The following is an 18176-nucleotide window of genomic DNA, read 5'->3' on the forward strand; positions in this document are numbered from 1 at the left end:
TCTCAGATGGCGTTTGTGCGTAGGTGTGGTGGATTTGGGCAGGACCCGCATATGTCTTGTCATACGTAATATTCCGCTTGAAAACAAATTTGGATATATCTATCGGTGGACAATCATATTGTGATACGTTACAAAGAATTGAATTGTGACGACATAGTCAACAAAATATTTAAGTGAAAAAATAAATTTGTTAAATTTCTACTGTACAAGAGAGTGGGAGGGGGGAAGTTGTCGTGACGACAGTAGTAAAGGCATCTGATCTATTTTTAGTGGACGAGTGAGACTTAAAAGTTTGCGTCAGCGTTATTTTGAAAACAAAAACAAGACGGAAAGAAATAGTAGTGATTGCGTGCAGTGCATAAGTTCAAATTTAATTCATGGGCATTATCTTAAGTTGATCTTAGGAAATCTTGGCACAGACAGTTGTCTACGTGATGATTCATAACCTCTAATGTTTTCATAGGTATTTCTGTAGAACTTGAAGTGGACACTTGGTTGTAAAATTTGGAGCCTTATTTAATATAAAAATATTGCAAGATGGAGGATATTTTTCATTGGTGTCGAGAAGGGAATACTGTTCAGGTACGAATATGGCTGGATGACACTGAACATGACATGAACCAAGGGTGAGTAAGAAGAACTTATATTGTTGGGTGCATTTGGACTAAGAAAATAGATCTTAACATTTTCTTTTACTAACATATAGATTTTACCATACTCTGGAAACTTTTGGGGAATATCTCAGGGTATTGTCTGTGAAATCTTGTTGAGTTGAATAAATTAGGGTAATTGTGGAAAGTTGAGGCGTGGCCAAAACTGTATATTAGACTATAAGTATATATGAACTAGGGTATGAAGAATTATACTTATTAGGCCCTTGAGGTGGGTGCCTAAAATTGAAGTGATAAATTTGAAGAGTGCATGTACCGCAGTGGTGAAACTTGTTAAGTATGAGCAAACTTTCAGAGACTTCAAACTAACTACACCTGAACTTCTAGTTATGTTTTAGAATTGCACACAATTTTAAGAAAATTTAATACAGCTTTAAGAGAAACAGATATTGCTGTAATTACCCAAAAGATAAGGAACTAATATTTAGAGGTACATAGCAGCTATTGGAGCCATTACCTTTGTCCAGTGGCAGTGTGCTTGGATTACAAGGATAAATAGCACTTCAAAAGCACAAGTTGCATTGAAACAAGGTGACGTTAACCCCTGCTATAGCAAGAGGATACTAGGAAGATGGGTAAAATTTTACATTATGCATGTAAGGCATCCAACTACTGTTACTGTAGATTACTATAAAACCACACATCAATAAAACTGCATGATAAGGGGCTCTATAAATACCCAAGACTACTATTTTCTTGGCATGCTCTTTTTGATGTTCTGGCAGATATGACATATTTGTTCTCTATTCCAGTACCCTTCAGGCACCTCCATAACTATTTTTTAACAAATTTGATAATGTTTTGCCATAAACACTGGATCTTTTGGCAGATATGACATATTTGTTCTCTATTCCAGTACCCTTCAGGCACCTCCATAACTATTTTTTAAAGAATTTGATAATGTTTTGCCATAAACACTGGATCTTTTGTTATTTGTGTGTAGTTATTGTGTGTGGAAAATAAATTTTGTTTCTGTACTAGTTAGTAACATGCAAACATATTTTTCACTTTTCTTTTTTTGCATGTGAAATATATATTTTTTTATGGAATGGTTAGGTGAGGAGCTATTGGGCAATGTAAGTTTGATGTTGAATGGAATGGGTGGGAATTATTTTATGCCTTTTCCGTTTTGGCTACCTCCCTTGTAAGGGGGAAAAAGCCTTGGTATATGTATGTATGTATATAAGTTTGATGTTAAACATTTGTGCTTGCATGTATCAGTAAATTTTTAGAAGTGCACACTTATGCGATTATAGCAATAAAAATATAAATATTAATTTTATAAATTATAATACATCAACATATGTTTTTCTTGGCAGAAATAAATAACAGAAAAGTTGTTAAAAGTGATATACAAACAAACTTAGCCACTGACTGCTTGAGACACCATCTTTGTTTTTGTATATGCAGAGGTCGAATAAATTAAAATATGATCATTTCGTCTATTCTAACCTAATCTAATGTACCCACCTAACCTAATCTACCTACATAATGTAACCTGCATTTAGTAATGCAGTACATGTAATTCTAGAGGTCATTAGAGTCGTCATCATTGTCTTTAACCTCTAAATCTATCAAAATGAAGATGGCATCTTTAGGAGTTGACACAACTTTGTTTGTGTATAATTTTTAGCATTGTTTTCTGTTACTGATTTCCGCCAAGAAAAGCATATATTATGTTGATGTATTATAATTTATAAAATCAATATCTAATTTTCTTATGCTATATTGCATAGGTATGCACTTCTAAAAAAATACCCATGTGTCTAGAATTTATCTGAATTTCATACAAAAAAATTAAAAGCAGAAAAGAAAGAAAATATAAATCCTTGCATGTGTACTAAGAAGATATAACTGAAAGAATAATCAATCCATTACCCCAGACTCTTGCAAGAGACCCATAATTCCCAGAGGCAATGACCGCAGCACAGGCCCATATGTCACTCGTCACTCAGGGAAGAAATGCTGTGTTATCTAGGGACAGCCTTTGTAAAGCCCTGTAGGTCTAGATAATGTTTAGACCTGACACATTACCACATCAGATTCACCCATACTAACCAACCCATCCAATTTATCTATATACCACACAACACAAACCTATTCATAGTTTCCTACCACAAATACTTGGGGATCTTCATTTCAGCGGACATGAGATGGACCACATATGTGAGCAGTGTCAGTGTGTAGGAACCGTAGGAGGTGCAACACAGACATAAACATTTTTTGCTTTCACTTAGAGTATTGCAACATTGTCTGGGTTCCACACACCAACAATGACATATACAAATTAGAGTCCGCACAAAAGAAAGAGGCAAGAAGGAGCAGATATGATTATAGACACATTACATCATTCACTAGGTTAAAACAGGACATTAAACTTGAACTACTTGAAACAAGAAAATGAATACACAGACGACAAATAATGTATAAAATTGCAAACAATACAGTTGACATCAAAGAAACTTACACTTAACAAATGCACAAACAACTAGAAGCAGTCATTGCCTAAAGTACCACACATACCAAACAAATACCAACATATTCAAGTACTTATTTTTTCCATGCAGCATTCAAAAGTGGAATTATCTCTCATAGTTAATATTCCCATCACTACCTCATCCTAATCCCAGTCCTGACCCTAATTCTGATCCCAGCTTTAACCCATATCCTAACCCCATTCCTCATCCAAATCCTGTCCCTAATCCTTAATTCTCTTGTTCAGTGCCCACAAATTGGGTTCCTATAAAGAAAGAAAAGATGAAACACTGAAATTAATGAATTTTCATCTCGCATGCTCACACAGCAGTTTGTATATTTGTACAATAGATGTACTGTATAGTTTTTGATTTGGTTCACATAGATTAGGTAGGCTAGCTTTAGGAAGTTAGTTTCTTTAGGTTAGAGAAGTTAGGTCTTTTTTTTTTTTATACTAAAATTCTTCTAGAAATGTATGTTTCTACTTTTGTTTGAATTAGGATTTAAGATAATTTAAGCTTCACTTCCAGGGGAAATGACTAGTTTCTGCCATTGTTTCCCCTCCCTCTCCCCCTGATTCCCCATAGGGCCCCTAAGATCATTGTGGTGGAGGGGAGGGGAGTAACTCAGAAAATAGTTATATCCAGTGAAAGTCAAGCTCACAGTTGCTTGAATCACATTAAGAATAAGAAAAAAAACACATGTTTCACAAAAAAAAAGTGAGCGAGATGAAACTTCACAAATTCTGAAGCACTTTGGCTGGTTGCATCCAGGGTAGCCTAATTCCATGGCCAGGCTTATTCATTGTTAGTACAGTCTTGTTAAATGGTGTCCTGAATGAAGTGTGTTCCCTACTCCTCTTAAGAGGGACCCATCAATGGGGCTGATGTCTACTGGGTATTGACCTAGGTGGTTTATCTTGAAGAGCTTGTCCAGTGATTTGGTTTTGTATGGCACAGGTGGTGGGTTATTGTATGTGTGTGATCAGTAAGGTGTTGGTATTATTTACCTGTTACATTCTCATTGCGCTTGTGTGATGCAATGAGATGGGGGGAGTAGGGGTGAAGGACCCAGAATTAAACTGCATCTATCATGTTGACATGATATCCTATGGAGAGGACTTTGGTCTCTTCTGTGTGTACAGGTGCTCCTTTGGGTCAGTTCTGGTGCATCCCAACATCAGCACAATATCTTTAACTTGAGTGGCTTATGATTCAGTGTATTGGTTTGGCTGATCACCTGGGAGAGTCCTAGGGACAAGAAATTAATTCATTGATTGATTGTTGGAGGTTGTTTTGCATGTATTTCAGAGTGTACTTTTTGTGTGAAAGTAGGACAAAATTAACCCTTTCAACAGTACCTGCTCATCCATTGAATAATATACAAAATTTCAATAAATCTGTTTGTTGCTTTGGATCTCTGTTGTACAAGCTTTCCCAGGAATCAGAGTGTGATATTATTTCACTTTCTCACATCCAAATATCTAGATTTGCCTTTTCCTTTTTTATCCTAGGAGATCTATTTTTTTTAATGAAATTATTTTGAATAGAAAATTGCTGCAAACAGATAATGGTTATCATGGGAAAACAAGAAGTATTTGGCATGAAAGGGTGAGTGAAAATGGCCAAAGGAATGGATAATGATGTTATGTTTGTCAGAACATTAGAAAGAACTTGCCAAGAATGTAGTATGCATCCCTGAATATAGAGCTAAATAGAGGTATATCGTTTCACTAATTTGTGGCTCCGCAGTTGTATTCTACGGGAAGGGGAGCTATGCTCGTGGTGTCCCGTCTTTGTACCTTGCAACATCTAGCTTGTTCGTAAGTTCATGTATTGTGTTTGCACGCACTACCGGTATTGCTTCATCCAATTTGTGGTGGTATCTATGTGCCTTGCCTGTGAGAAAGTAAAAATTTACTGCAATTTGGCCATGACCACTTAGCGTACTCATAGTTCATTCAGGAAAGAGATTTTGTAGCATTTTCATCAGCTGTGAATTTTCATAATTCGGTCATGGGAAAGTCATGGAATTTTATTGCCCTGAAGATGCAGACACCCTGTATAAGGATCATCTTTTGTATACAGGAAGATATGTGCTGACTCTGCTAATGACCCAAGTTAAGGGTGAGATGAGGATGAGTGATGTTATTGATAATCTGAGCCAGGAACAATGACATAGATTTACCCATTTTGTAGAGTTGTTCATTCTTCCTTATTTGTACACGACACACAGAGAATTCCTACAGTTATTGTGTGTCTGTGCACCCTCTCTCTCTCTCTCTCTCTCTCTCTCTCTCTCTCTCTCTCTCTCTCTCTCTCTCTCTCTCCCTCTCTCTCTCTCTCTCTCTTTCCCTCTTCCTCTCTCTCTCTCTTTTTCCCTCTGCCTCTCTCTCTCTCTTTTTCCCTCTGCCTCTCTCTCTCTCTCTCTCTCTCTCTCTCTCTCTCTCTCTCTCTCTCTCTCTCTCTCTCTCTCTCTCTCTCTCTCTCTCTCTCTCTCTCTCTCTCTCTCTCTCTCTCTCTCCCCCCCCCCTCTCTCTCGCCCCCCCCTCTCTCTCCCCCCCCTCTCTCTCTCCCCCCCTCTCTCCCCCCTCTCTCCCCTCCCCCTATCTCTCTCTCTCTCTCTCTCTCTCTCTCCCCCCCTCCTCTCTCTCTCTCTCTCTCTCTCTCTCTCTCTCTCTCTCTCTCTCTCTCTCTCTCTCTCTCTCTCTCTCTCTCTCTCTCTCTCTCTCTCTCTCCCCCCCCTCTCTCTCTCTCTCTCTCTCTCTCTCTCTCTCTCTCTCTCTCTCTCTCTCTCTCTCTCTCTCTCTCTCTCTCTCTCTCTCTCTCTCTCTCTCTCTCTCTCTCTCTCTCTCTCTCTCTCTCTTTTACCTTGTTCCTGCACTTATATCTATTCCCTTTACCCACTGTGATCTCATCCATTTCCTCCTTCCCTCTCCCCCTTTGCACCACCACATACCAATCCCTCCTTGTTTACTCAATAGGAAACATGAGTGTTGCCTTGATATGACCCACATGGCTCTCCTCCTCCACCTGCAGAAGGGTGGATTGGGGGCCCTGTCAAGCACACAGGATACTGCCTGGTTCCCAGTCACAAATGCAGAATAGACATTAGACCAGTTGTATAAAAATGATTTATTAAACAAGGCTATTTATTTTTCACTTCATATAATGTATTGATGGCATAAGTTTAATGTAGCAAATATGTTAGGAAATTTGATAACACTCCTGTGGATGAAGTCTAATCTACTCAAAGAAGAATGTTAATTGCTTTTAATCTCCACTATTTGTACTTTGTGATTTGTGTGTTGAATTTGGCATCAAAACTCATGGGTCTCCTGGTAAAGAGAACTGGCACAATAGATTGAGTCTTAGATTTGTTTAGAAATCTAATAATACTTGGTGTCTTTTCCCAATGCATATTCTTTCCCATTACAAAAACTATAACATAGATTTTATTTTATTGATTTATATGGGTATTGTACCTAATCATGAGTACCTGAATTATTCAGTTGTATGTTGATTAATGCATCATTACTTGTATATAACTGTATTTATTTCCATTGACTGGACATACATACATACATATGTATATATACACACATACACACCCCAAAAGGACTTTTCCCTATTTGTAAAGGGTAGCCAAGTGAAGACATATTGTGAAAAGAATGACTTGACATCTACCTTGTTTACTCTTATGTAACATTTTAGAAAAAATATTGATATAGGAATGTGACATTAAGTTCTTTATTATTGCAGGGATGACCATGGCTTCTCTCTTCTACATTGGGCAGCCAAAGAGGGTCATATGAGCATTGTGGAAATGCTTGTGTCGAGAGGAGCTCGCATCAATTCCACCAACCTTGGAGATGACACCCCTCTTCACCTAGGTGCTGCACATGGACATAGGGACATAGTCAATTATGTGAGTACAGCATGTGATTGTTTGTACTCGTGAGTATTAGCTCAAGGTGTGTATGGGTCTTTACTTATATGTGCCTTTTTATGTAAAGTCTGAGTACAGGTAGCCCATTTTGAGTACAAGTATTATGCCAATGAATTTGTTTTTGATATAAGATTGTGTAGGTGCTACTCTTGGGACACATTAAGGGGTAGAATAGATTTACACTATTTCACATTAAACACAAACACATCAGGCTTTGCTCAAAACATTGGTGTTCAAGGGAAGCTATTTAGACTCTGCTGGGTTGGATTTATCTGAAACATTTATTATGACCTCGGCACCCCTTGTATTAAGGTGTAGACAGCCCAATCACCCCATAACATCTGGTTCCAGGTACCACATTTGCTACTTTGCTACAAGGGGCAGCATTTTCCAGCACTCCAATAAATTTATGTCTGTACCCAAATTTAAGAAACTGCACTAGCCCAGAGGCTTACTGACAACTTTTTTCCAGCACAGAAAAAACAAAGTTCACCTTAAAAGAATAACTAGTAAATCTCAATTTTCTTTTGTATGGGGGATGGGGGGGGTGAGATAGTATGTGTGAGAAAAATTTGACGCAGCCTGAAGGGATTTCTCCCCGTCTTCTCCTTTTCTGCATGGGGGGACGGAGAGGGAGGGTCGCCGATTTAATGAAGCGGCCTTGCTGTGGATGTGCTGTGTCTTGTGACACTGACTCTGACCCAGGGCAGTGGACAAGGTGCAGGGATGGCCCATCATCCAGGAGGTGCTAAGATAAGAGGGAGGGTGGAGGGGGGTGGAATGTATTTAGGGATGGAATGGGTGGGAATGGTTTTATGCCTTTTTGTTTTTGGCTACCTCCCTTGTAAGGGGGAAAAAGCCTTGGTATATGTATGTATGTATGACCATTGGTAAATACATGCTGCACTGGCAGGTAGATTGGGAGCCTAGAAGTTGAAGGAAGGGGGTCCATACTCCATGTCTATCTATCTATACCAAGGGCTTTTTCCCCCTTACCAGGGAAGTAGCCAAAGTCAAAAGGCATATACCCACTCCCACCTATTTCATCCCCATCCATTCCACTCCCATCCACCATTCTTTCCTCCCTCTCATCTTAGCTCCTCATGGATGATGGGTCATCCCTGTATTCCACCCACTGCCCTGGGTCAGAAGCAATGCAGCAAGACACAGCACATCTATAGCAAGGCTGCTCTACATAATTGGTGATCTCCCCCCATCTCCATCCTATCGTGCAGAAAAATAGAAGATGGGGGAGAAATCCCTTTGGACTGCATCAAAATATCCTTCACACATACCCAGTCCCTAACTGCCCCCCCAATCCTTCATTCACTCTCTTGCATCACAGTATCATCCATGCACAGCCATTCTTCACCCACCTCTATCTTCTGCCTCCTCCCCTCCTCGCTCTTGCTCAATGCTTCTTTCACCCCCATCCATTCATCTCATCCTCTGTTCTCCTGTCATGTTCACTCCATCCATCTCTACCTTCAACACTACTTTTACCAATCTGTCCCCACTCCCTCCATGCATCCAAACCATCCCAATACTTTTTTTTATCAACCCTATTTGCCATCTCCTTTTCCACCCCTGCTCTCTTCACCTCATTTCTCACTCTGTCCAATCTCATAACCCCTACCATACTTCTCAGACATTATTTCATCTCAGACAACTTTAAACTTTTCCTCTCTGCATCTCTTAAATACATACAGTGCTGTTGGCCCAACCACCCCTTCATATAATATAATTTTTGCATCCAATCCCAAATGTCTATTCCTCAATACACTTTTTAATCACCCAAGGAACTAATTTGTTTTTCTCAATCTACAATTTACCTCCACCTCCATTCCTCCCTTTCCTGCCACTTGCAGCCCCTAAGTACCTAAAGCTATCCACTTCCTCCAACCTCTTCTTTAAGACCTCCAACTCTCTGCCATCCTCTCCCCTTGTACATCTCATCACAAGTGGCAGATCCAGGGGGAGGGGGCTGAAGCTTCCCCCAATTTGTTCTTTCATTACCTCACTGTAGAGGTCAAGAAACCTGCCACGCATACACTGGTGCATGGCAGAAAGCAGTAATACACTGGCAAAAGTACATTCAACACATCATTGAGGGTAAATCTGTACAATGTAAGATTAAGTATTACTTTTGCCCAATGTTCTGAAAAAAACAACAACATATACTTCAATTTGTATTCAGAATCATTGTGTTCATGCCACAGTACATCTCTTTAAAAGTGTCATCAATATTTACAAAATTCAGGTTAGCCCATGCTCCAAGTGTCATCTACATTTACAAAATTCAGGTTATCCCGCCCCCCTTCCTTGATCGTGGATCTGCCACTGCTCATCACCCTACTCCCCACATTTACCTTCAACTTTCTTTTATCACATACCTTCTCAAACTCTGTCACTGACTCCCTTAATCCCCCCCTCTGACCCTGCCACAAATGCAGTGTTGTCAGCAAACAGCAACTGGCTCACCTTCCACTTTTCTCTATTTTCTTTAACTATATCCAATCCCCTGCCCATTACCCTTGCTTTGCTTTTACCACCCCATCCGCATACACATTGAACAGCCTTAGTGACATGACACATCCTTGATGCAGTCTCACTTTTACCTCAAACCACTCACTCTCTCCATTTCTAATTAACACAGGCTCTACTCATGTAAAAAATTTTGACTTCCCTTTACAGCTTTCCCCCAATCCCATATATCTATCAAACATCCCACAGTGCCTTCCTATCCACCCTGTCATAAGCCTTTTCCAAATCCATAAAGGTCCAAAAAACACCCATACCTTTTCCTAAATTTTTCTCACATATCTATCTTACCACAAAAAACTGATCCACACAACCCCCCTTCCTAAACCCACACTGTTCCTCACCAATTGCTCCCTCTGTTCCTCTCCTAATCCTCTCAGTTAAAACCCTCCCATAAGCCTTCCCAACTACACTTAACAACAAACTGATCCCTATATAGTCCTCCTCCCTTCTTCAGATACTCTTCATGACATGCATCTAACCCATACTCCATGTAGGCCTATAATTTTACTTGGTTGGTATGCAAAAATATTTTGTATAAAACATTTAGTTGGTTTTGGCACCCACTCTTGAAAAGGTTGCTCACCCCATATCTAGACTTTTGTTCCTTGCTCAAGTGGGAACCAACACCTAATGCCACATGGGTTCTGATATTGTGTTTTTTTCAACTGCTGAAATAGTGTTGAATGAGGTATTTCTTTACCCTGCAGCTGTTGCGTCACAAGGCAGACCTGAACTTCGTCAATGAGCATGGAAATACACCTTTGCACTATGCCTGCTTCTGGGGCTATGCACTCATTGCAGAAGACTTGGTCCAGGCTGGGGCACTTGTTTCCATTGCCAACAAGTATGGTGATGTCCCTCTTGACAAGTGCCGTGGAGCCATGGCCAAGAAATTACATAGTGAGTATGAAGAACATCTTTTGCACATAGACTGTACTAGTGCATATGATTATCCAGTCATATAATGTTCATTTGTATCATATATAATTGTGCTTACCTTGTTATATTTTGTAATGCCATCACCTAGGTCTTACTCCCATACATAACTGGTTCAGCTATTGCTTTTTATGTTCCCCTCTTCACTTCCATTGACATTCTTTTATTTCTCCATAATGAATTCAGAACTTCTAGGGTTACAATGTACATTTATTTGTTTGTTTATTTATCTATCTATTTTTCATATTGTTACCTATCTTGCTTGATTTGCACATGTCTTTATTTCTGTTGGATTTCAACAGAATAAATATTTGTCAGTCTTGGCATCCTTGTATAGTTTTAATCTTTGACTTGGCACAGTGTGGCTAAGAATTTTTTACTATTTTGACAGCCATGCCTGGCATTATTATATTTACAAATAACTTCTCATTTTTAGCCAGACATTTAAAAATTGCTTGGACCAATCATATTGCTTCTATAGTCCAGTTGGATCTTGATTTGAAGCATGTTCTTATATGAAGTATCTTAAAGACTGAATCTTTACAGCAATGGCTGTGGATATGGGACAGAACTTGGAGAAGGTAGCCTTCAAAGACCAGAGCTGGCTTGGCCTGAAGACTCGAAGCAGTAAGTATTGTTACTGCTTATACAGTGTACCATCTCGTCTGTTTGAATAAGGCTGATATATATGCATATAATCCCCTGGGTATTTGCAAATTTTGAACACAAACCTGATGACTCGAACCGTGAAAGGCGGTTCCCCTCCTAGACCACTACTCCATGGGGACAACCAAAATATGTGGGGATGAAATGGACAGGAGTGGATTTATGCCTTTGACTTAGGCTACCTCCCTTGTAAGGGTGAAAAAGCCATTGGTATATGTATGTATGATATGCAAATTTTTTTTGGTAAGCACCTTGATTGTTAGCATATTTGTAGATTTTATTTTGGCTTACACCAAGTAATAATTCAGGTGAAGGGTTGAATGCAGACTTAGGGTCTTGACATTTTTCTCTTGAGGGGTCAGTCCCATACAGAAAGGCCTTGATATATGGCGACATTCTCAAATCTGGGATCTACTCTTTAGATGAATAAAACTTTGGCAAAATCCAGAACAAAACTTGGAAAATATGGCCCAATGTGAGAGTGGCTGACCATTTCAAGCTATTTCCGATATACAAAAATTTATTCGTGCACTCAAGTGATTGTTATATATCTTCTTTGATATTATTTTCAGTTGGGAGGTAACAGATGTGTAGGTAAATAAGTATGTAAATAAACAAATGAGTAAATTTGTTGGTTGGCAGGTAGTGAAATAGGTAAATAGGTGTTAGATGTATATGGATTGCAGATAGTAAAAAAGTATATGATACATAGAAATTAGAACTGGAGTTGATATTCTTTACTGCAGTAGTATTCAACTTATTTTGACAACAGAAAAGTAGCAAGCTAGTTTTAGTTAATCATAGTTGCTTGTTCATTTTCACATGACAATTGCAGTGATACTCGTTAACTTCCGTAAATGGAGGATCATGTAGGTGTACCTAGGAATTTGCCATAAAAAGTAAATATTTTAAAGTTGTTATAGATATGAGTAATATTTGTTATTGCTAGTTGAATTAGTTCAAGAGAATATTGAGCTTTAGTTTATCACCAAATGAATAGAAGATTAAAAAAAATCTTGTAGCATGTTTTTCTATCAGCATTGGTAAATTTATTTTATTTTAAAGTTGTTCGTTCTGAGATATGATTTCATATCTTTGTTGTGGGCCAAAATTGTACTGAAAAAATGAAAGATGATAGAAAGTAACTCAATCTGTTTCTCTATCTTGAATCTTATCTTTTATGGTGAGATCATTCCCATCTAAGTAACTACTAACCCCTAGAATTTTATCTTTGCAGGGGATGCTACTCTTTCTAGATACAAGGGAATTAATATTGATGAATTGGCGTTGCACACAAAAATGACCACAAGCCCCTCAGGTGAGCTGTGGCGTGGCAAGTGGCAGGGTAATGAAATTGTAGCAAAAATTCTCACACTGAGGGAATGTACAACCAGGATCTGTCGAGACTTCAATGATGAATTCCCAAGACTTAGGTGAGTTTGCATTTGTTTATTATTGTAGTAATCTCCCCCATATCCAGGTTAGTTGGGTTCAGGGGATCCAGATATGTGGAATGTTTATATATGTGAGATAACCTCTCCCTCCCAAGCCACCAATGTCCCAGCTTTATAATTATAATTTCTCTCTATCTCTGGCCTTTTTTGACATATCAGTGTCATTACAATTCTCTCCTAAATTTACTCAATTAATGGAAATAAGCTTAGATGCTCTTTTGTGTTATCCTCAGCATTTGTAATTGTTATTTCGAACTATGTGTTCTTTTCTTTATCTGCACTTCATGTATATTGATTCAATGCTAAATAAAATTACTCACTTAATTATTTACTTACTTAATGTGATTCATTCCCCATTTTGCAGGATCTTCTCCCACCCCAATGTGCTTCCAGTGGTGGGCTGCAGCAACTCTCCTCCCAACTTGGTGGTGATCAACCAGTACCTTCCCCATGGGTCTCTCTTTAATCTCCTGCACCAGGAAACGTCCATTGTGGTGGACACAGCTCAGGCCCTCAAGTTTGCACTGGACATTGCACGGGGCATGGCTTTCCTTCACTCATTGGACAGGCTTGTTCCTAATCTCTACCTCTCCTCCAAGCATGTCATGGTCAGTGCCTTCTTTTACATTACAGAAGACTATTAATCAATCAATTGATTAAATATAATTAAATATTCCCTCGAGTTTTATGGAGTGGAAAATTCACAGCTTCACAGTCAGTCCTTGTCCTCCAAGAAATGCAAGCGAGCACCTTTTTCATACTGTTGTAATTGAATCATGACACACTAAACAGAGACGTCTTTTTTCTTTACCATATGAATATTACAGGAGATGCACCACATGAATAATAAGTGGGAAATATTAAATTGTTTCTGTCTTTTTATGCAGTGGTCTTATCTTTGATGTTTAGTACTTATGGTAAACATCATCATTGAGGCATGCAAAATTTGAACTTTAATTTTTCGTAGGTGTGCGTGTTTTAGTGCTCCTCATTTCGAATTTAGGCATTTTATGATGCGGGTGCAAAAATGTGCGCCTTAAAAGACTAGCCCTGCACAGTGGCTGTCCCTCCTTTCAGCTGCCTTTTTGAACCTCTCTTTTACTACTTCTAAGGCTTCACCTCTTCCTTCTCTGATCCCCTGTAGTAGAGAGGTTAGGGGTAGAATAATGCCACCATGTTCCCATACATGTCATAGAAAGCAACTAAGTGGGATGGAATGAGGGGGATAAGAAGATCCCCCTCTCTCTTTTTTTCTCCTTCAAGGAGTCAAGGTACCTGTAGATGTCTGTCTATTTACCTGTATACCAAAGTCTTCTTCCCCTTACAAAAGAGGTAGCCAAGTCAAGCTATGCATCCACCACCCTTGTTTCCCATATATTGTAGCTCTTAGTGGAGTTCCTCCTCCTGTCTCCTGCTTACTGCCTGGGTCAGAAGTAATACAGCGAGACACAGCACACCCTGTAGATGTTTGGTATTTTATTCATTCATTTATTCTAATTCAAGTTGGTGGGTGCATGCCTTGGCTGGCTGTCTCCTTTGTAAGGGGGAAGAGTCCTTTTGGTATATGAATTGATAGCTTTCTTCTAACAGTAAGGGCTTTCTTTTCCAGATTGATGAGGACCTCACTGCACGAATAAGTATGGCTGATGCGAAATTTTCTTTCCAAGAAAAGGGCAAAGTCTACTCACCACAATGGTTTGCTCCTGAAGGTAGGTTTGGAGTTTATGCTCTCCGATGTCAATACACCACACAATCCTTGAAGTCTAGGCATTTTGTTCACTGATGTATATTCTTTTGTTGGTGACAGCTCTCACTAAAAAGCCAAAGGACTTGAATGTGAAAGCTTCGGATATGTGGAGTTTTGCCGTCACCCTGTGGGAAATGGCAACGCGCGAGGTTCCGTTTGCAGACCTTTCACCCATGGAGGCAGGCATGAAGGTAAGGGTACAAGTTATATATGAATTGTTACCCAAAGTTGTAAAGTAGCATAAGATGAATAGTTTGGTATAATCAAGTTATAGTATTAACCTAATTTTGATGACTTACATACCAAAAAGCCCTCTTTCTCTTCTGAAGGGGGTGGCTGAGTCAAATCATACACTCACCCCACACCCATCCTATGCCCACTGAAACCTATTCATTACCCTTTCCATTTTAGCACTTGATGATGAAAATGAGGTTCCTTATAATCAGAGGTATCGCAGAGCCATAAAAGATATATAATGAATAAACAAGTTAACATGATTGTCTAGTTTGTATTTTATTCATAGTTACACATGGATATGTGTGTTTGGCCATAAACCATGTTGGTTTTAACTTGAGGAGTAGCTGTAGGTGATTTGTATGAACATGTCACACATGTTAGTCTTTTCTTTTTCCTTTCAGATTGCTACGGAGGCCTTGAGAGTGAGCGTGCCGCCAGGCATCTCGCCTCACATCTCGAAGCTCATTCGTATCTGTATGAACGAAGACCCGGGCAAAAGGCCTTCCTTCGATATGATTCTCCCAATTTTAGAGAAGATGTCTGTGCAATAAGAATGCAAGTTTCCTGGTGAATGCTAGACCATCATTTACATGCAGTTATGTTTTGCTATAATATATTTTTGTGCCCATTTAATCTATTTTTTTCTTTAGTCTTCTCATTTGCATCAGAATAATGCTGAAACCAAGAGAGTATATTTATATAAGTTAACAAAGTTATTTTACAAGTATTAAGAAAATAAAGCCAGGCAGAAGAATGTTAAGAACAATAGAAAATAGTCTATAGAATGTTGAAAGTTGGATTTTATGGAGAAAATTATCATTGCATTTAGATGATGAGGGTTGCCAAGGTAATGCTTATTGACATGTGCTCTCCAGGATATTTGGTCTGCAATGTAAATGATGCTCCAGATTATATGTAACTGTTGTTTACTTTTTAACCCAGTAACTGCTAGAAATAAATTTATTAGCAATTAGCCAGTGTGCAGAGAACACTGGGACACAACACGTAATCACAAGAATGAATGACGAATGTTATGAGTATAACTGAGAGTACGAAGTGCACATGAGCTTTGAGTATAAGATTATTACAATGTATGGGCCAAGGGTAGCCCCAATACACTATACTGGTGTGGCCCTGAGGGGCTGTCAATCGATCTCTTTCAACTTGGACAGTCTCTTTATTTTTCAAGGAACGGAAACTAACAACTTGCAATTGCTCTGTTCCATCTTCTTCCAGCTGGTAGCCTAAAAACAAACCCACACTAATGCAACACAGCTATGGGAGGGCCTGGGGACTATTGCTGGCTACTGTGGGGTTGTGGTTTTCTGGTCAGTGAAACACGAAGCAACAATTATGATCACTGGTGGTGATGTAACCAACTATTTTGATGTCACTGCAGATAAGGCTGTGTGACAAATTGGGCCACATCAGCAGCTCTGTGGTGCAGAATGGGCCAAATTAGCTCATGCTGTATATAGCAGTTATTGGGTTAAGCAAATCCACAGAAAAACCGAAATTGCACGAGAATTGCATTGTGACTGGAACGGCATATGGCAGAGCACTTCAGGATTTAGTGAGTAGGGGAAAGAATATGCATTTATAACCAATAGTAAGTGTTGTGTAAAGGTTTGAAAAATGAATTGGAGGTATTTTGTGTATATGCATATGTGTATGTTCAGTATATGTGTTTGTCAAATCATACATATATATGAATATATATATATGTATACATATGTATACATACATGTATATGCATATTAGGTTTCAGTTTTGTTTCCACTTTGTAAGGGTAGCCTTTTCTTAGCCCAAGGGAACTGGGAGGATGGGTTACATCCTTGCCATTGTTATGGTGGCTGGAAGGGTTTGAAGCGGTCCTGTCTCAATGATAGTTGTGAGAACTCAAACCAACAGCATTTGAGAAAGAGAGGCTGAGATATTATGTAGCAACATATAAAGTATATTATATATACACTTGGTAACTAGCCAGTTACCTAGGAGGCACAGGTCTCTTGCAAGAGACTTGGGCAATGGAGCAATTTCGTGTCAACTTTGGTTGATATGTTAAGCATGGAATATACCATACATGTACAACCAACCAATACTGTACCTTCCTTTATGAGGAAGTGGATGCCTGTTTGTGGTGGTCTTGTGAGATGGACATTGGAGAAAAATTGCTTACCTGTTGTCCATCTTCTTAACACATGAACACTTGTTTCTGGATTCCCCCCCCCCAAAAAAAAAAAATACATACACACACATATACATACATATATGTATATATACATATATATATATATATATATATATATATATATTGAGACATTCTGACAGGTTGATGTAAGCGGAATAGGAAACACAGGAGTCTTAGTCTTGAGTTTATTCCTGACTAGTTTCGCAGGTATGCTTTTTCAAAGCATACCTGCGAAACTAGTCAGGAATAAACTCAAGACTAAGACTCCTGTGTTTCCTATTCCGCTTACATATATATATATATATATATATATATATGTATGTATATATATATATGTATATATATATATGTATCTATATATATATGTATCTAATATATATATATATATATATATGTATGTATATATATATATGTATCTATGTATATATATATAATATATATATATGTATATATATACATATATATATATATATATATATATATATATATATATATATATTCACACAAGGAGAGTAGCAGCTGTTGATGGGATCTCTCTGCCTCCTACAAGCCAGAGACAAAGAAACAACAGTTATGTCATTGTGGTTGGTGATTATCTTGCAGACACCCTCATTTAAATGGGAACCAAAAAGGAGCCATACAATGAAGGCAAAAGTTTGAAGAATACAGAGGTAGGGTAGGAAATAATGACGATAATTGTTACCTTGAGTTTCACAACCTGGAGACCTATGGCCCTACAGCAGCTGGTAGTGGTCCTCAGATCCTCCTGTAGATGTCTCTGGGAAGAAACATTGCACTGTTGTATGTGTTGTATTAGTGTGGGACTGTTTCTTTGTCTTTGGCTTACATGAGTAGGAAGAAGGGAGCTATTGTCAGTTGTTACCTCACCCTGTGTGAAAAGATGAAAGAAAAGAATTAGAATACCACATAAATTTCTAGAGAGCTTGGGCTTGGTCTGGGTACTGAGTGCCAGCCCTTCCTGGCTGCACTTTTCCCAACTATGTGGGATGGTTAGGTCAAAGCACACATTCGTTACATACACTTTATATCCTATTTGCTGCCCCTCCCATCTCGGCATCTTGTGGATGAAGGGTCTTCCTTGCCTTCCACCACACCACCTGGGTCATGGGCAATGCATCGAGGGACAGCGCTTCCATGGTAGGGTATAGCAGCCCTATACTAATGAGAAATGATCGATAATTTATTATATGGTTTATATGGCTTTAGGTAGAGTCTTTAACACTGTTTTGGCATATTTTTACACTGCCAAACAAGTGTCACAATGCCATGCAATTGCAAATGCAAAA

General features: G+C 38.8%; 1 protein-coding gene across 6 annotated transcripts; it reads left to right on the top strand.

Annotated features, from left to right (window-relative positions):
- Positions 1-15311, top strand: Ilk (integrin linked kinase). Of its 6 annotated transcripts, none has more exons than XM_076205807.1 (10): positions 1-65; positions 464-626; positions 6908-7073; positions 10346-10538; positions 11121-11201; positions 12478-12673; positions 13059-13302; positions 14304-14403; positions 14502-14632; positions 15080-15311. In XM_076205807.1, the coding sequence occupies exons 2-10, from the start codon at positions 538-540 to the stop codon at positions 15227-15229; spliced, it is 1350 nt and encodes a 449-aa protein (XP_076061922.1). In that variant the 5' UTR covers positions 1-65; positions 464-537; the 3' UTR covers positions 15230-15311. The 6 variants fall into 6 exon arrangements, with proteins under 6 accessions (XP_076061922.1, XP_076061925.1, XP_076061923.1 ...); XM_076205810.1 differs by lacking the exon at positions 1-65 and adding an exon at positions 87-105; XM_076205808.1 differs by lacking the exon at positions 1-65 and adding an exon at positions 236-277.
- The last annotated feature ends 2865 nt before the right edge of the window (positions 15312-18176 follow it).

Source organism: Oratosquilla oratoria, chromosome 22 (genome assembly GCF_046742065.1).
Source record: "Oratosquilla oratoria isolate Oo_2021 chromosome 22, ASM4674206v1, whole genome shotgun sequence".
NCBI classification, from domain to species: domain Eukaryota; kingdom Metazoa; phylum Arthropoda; class Malacostraca; order Stomatopoda; family Squillidae; genus Oratosquilla; species Oratosquilla oratoria.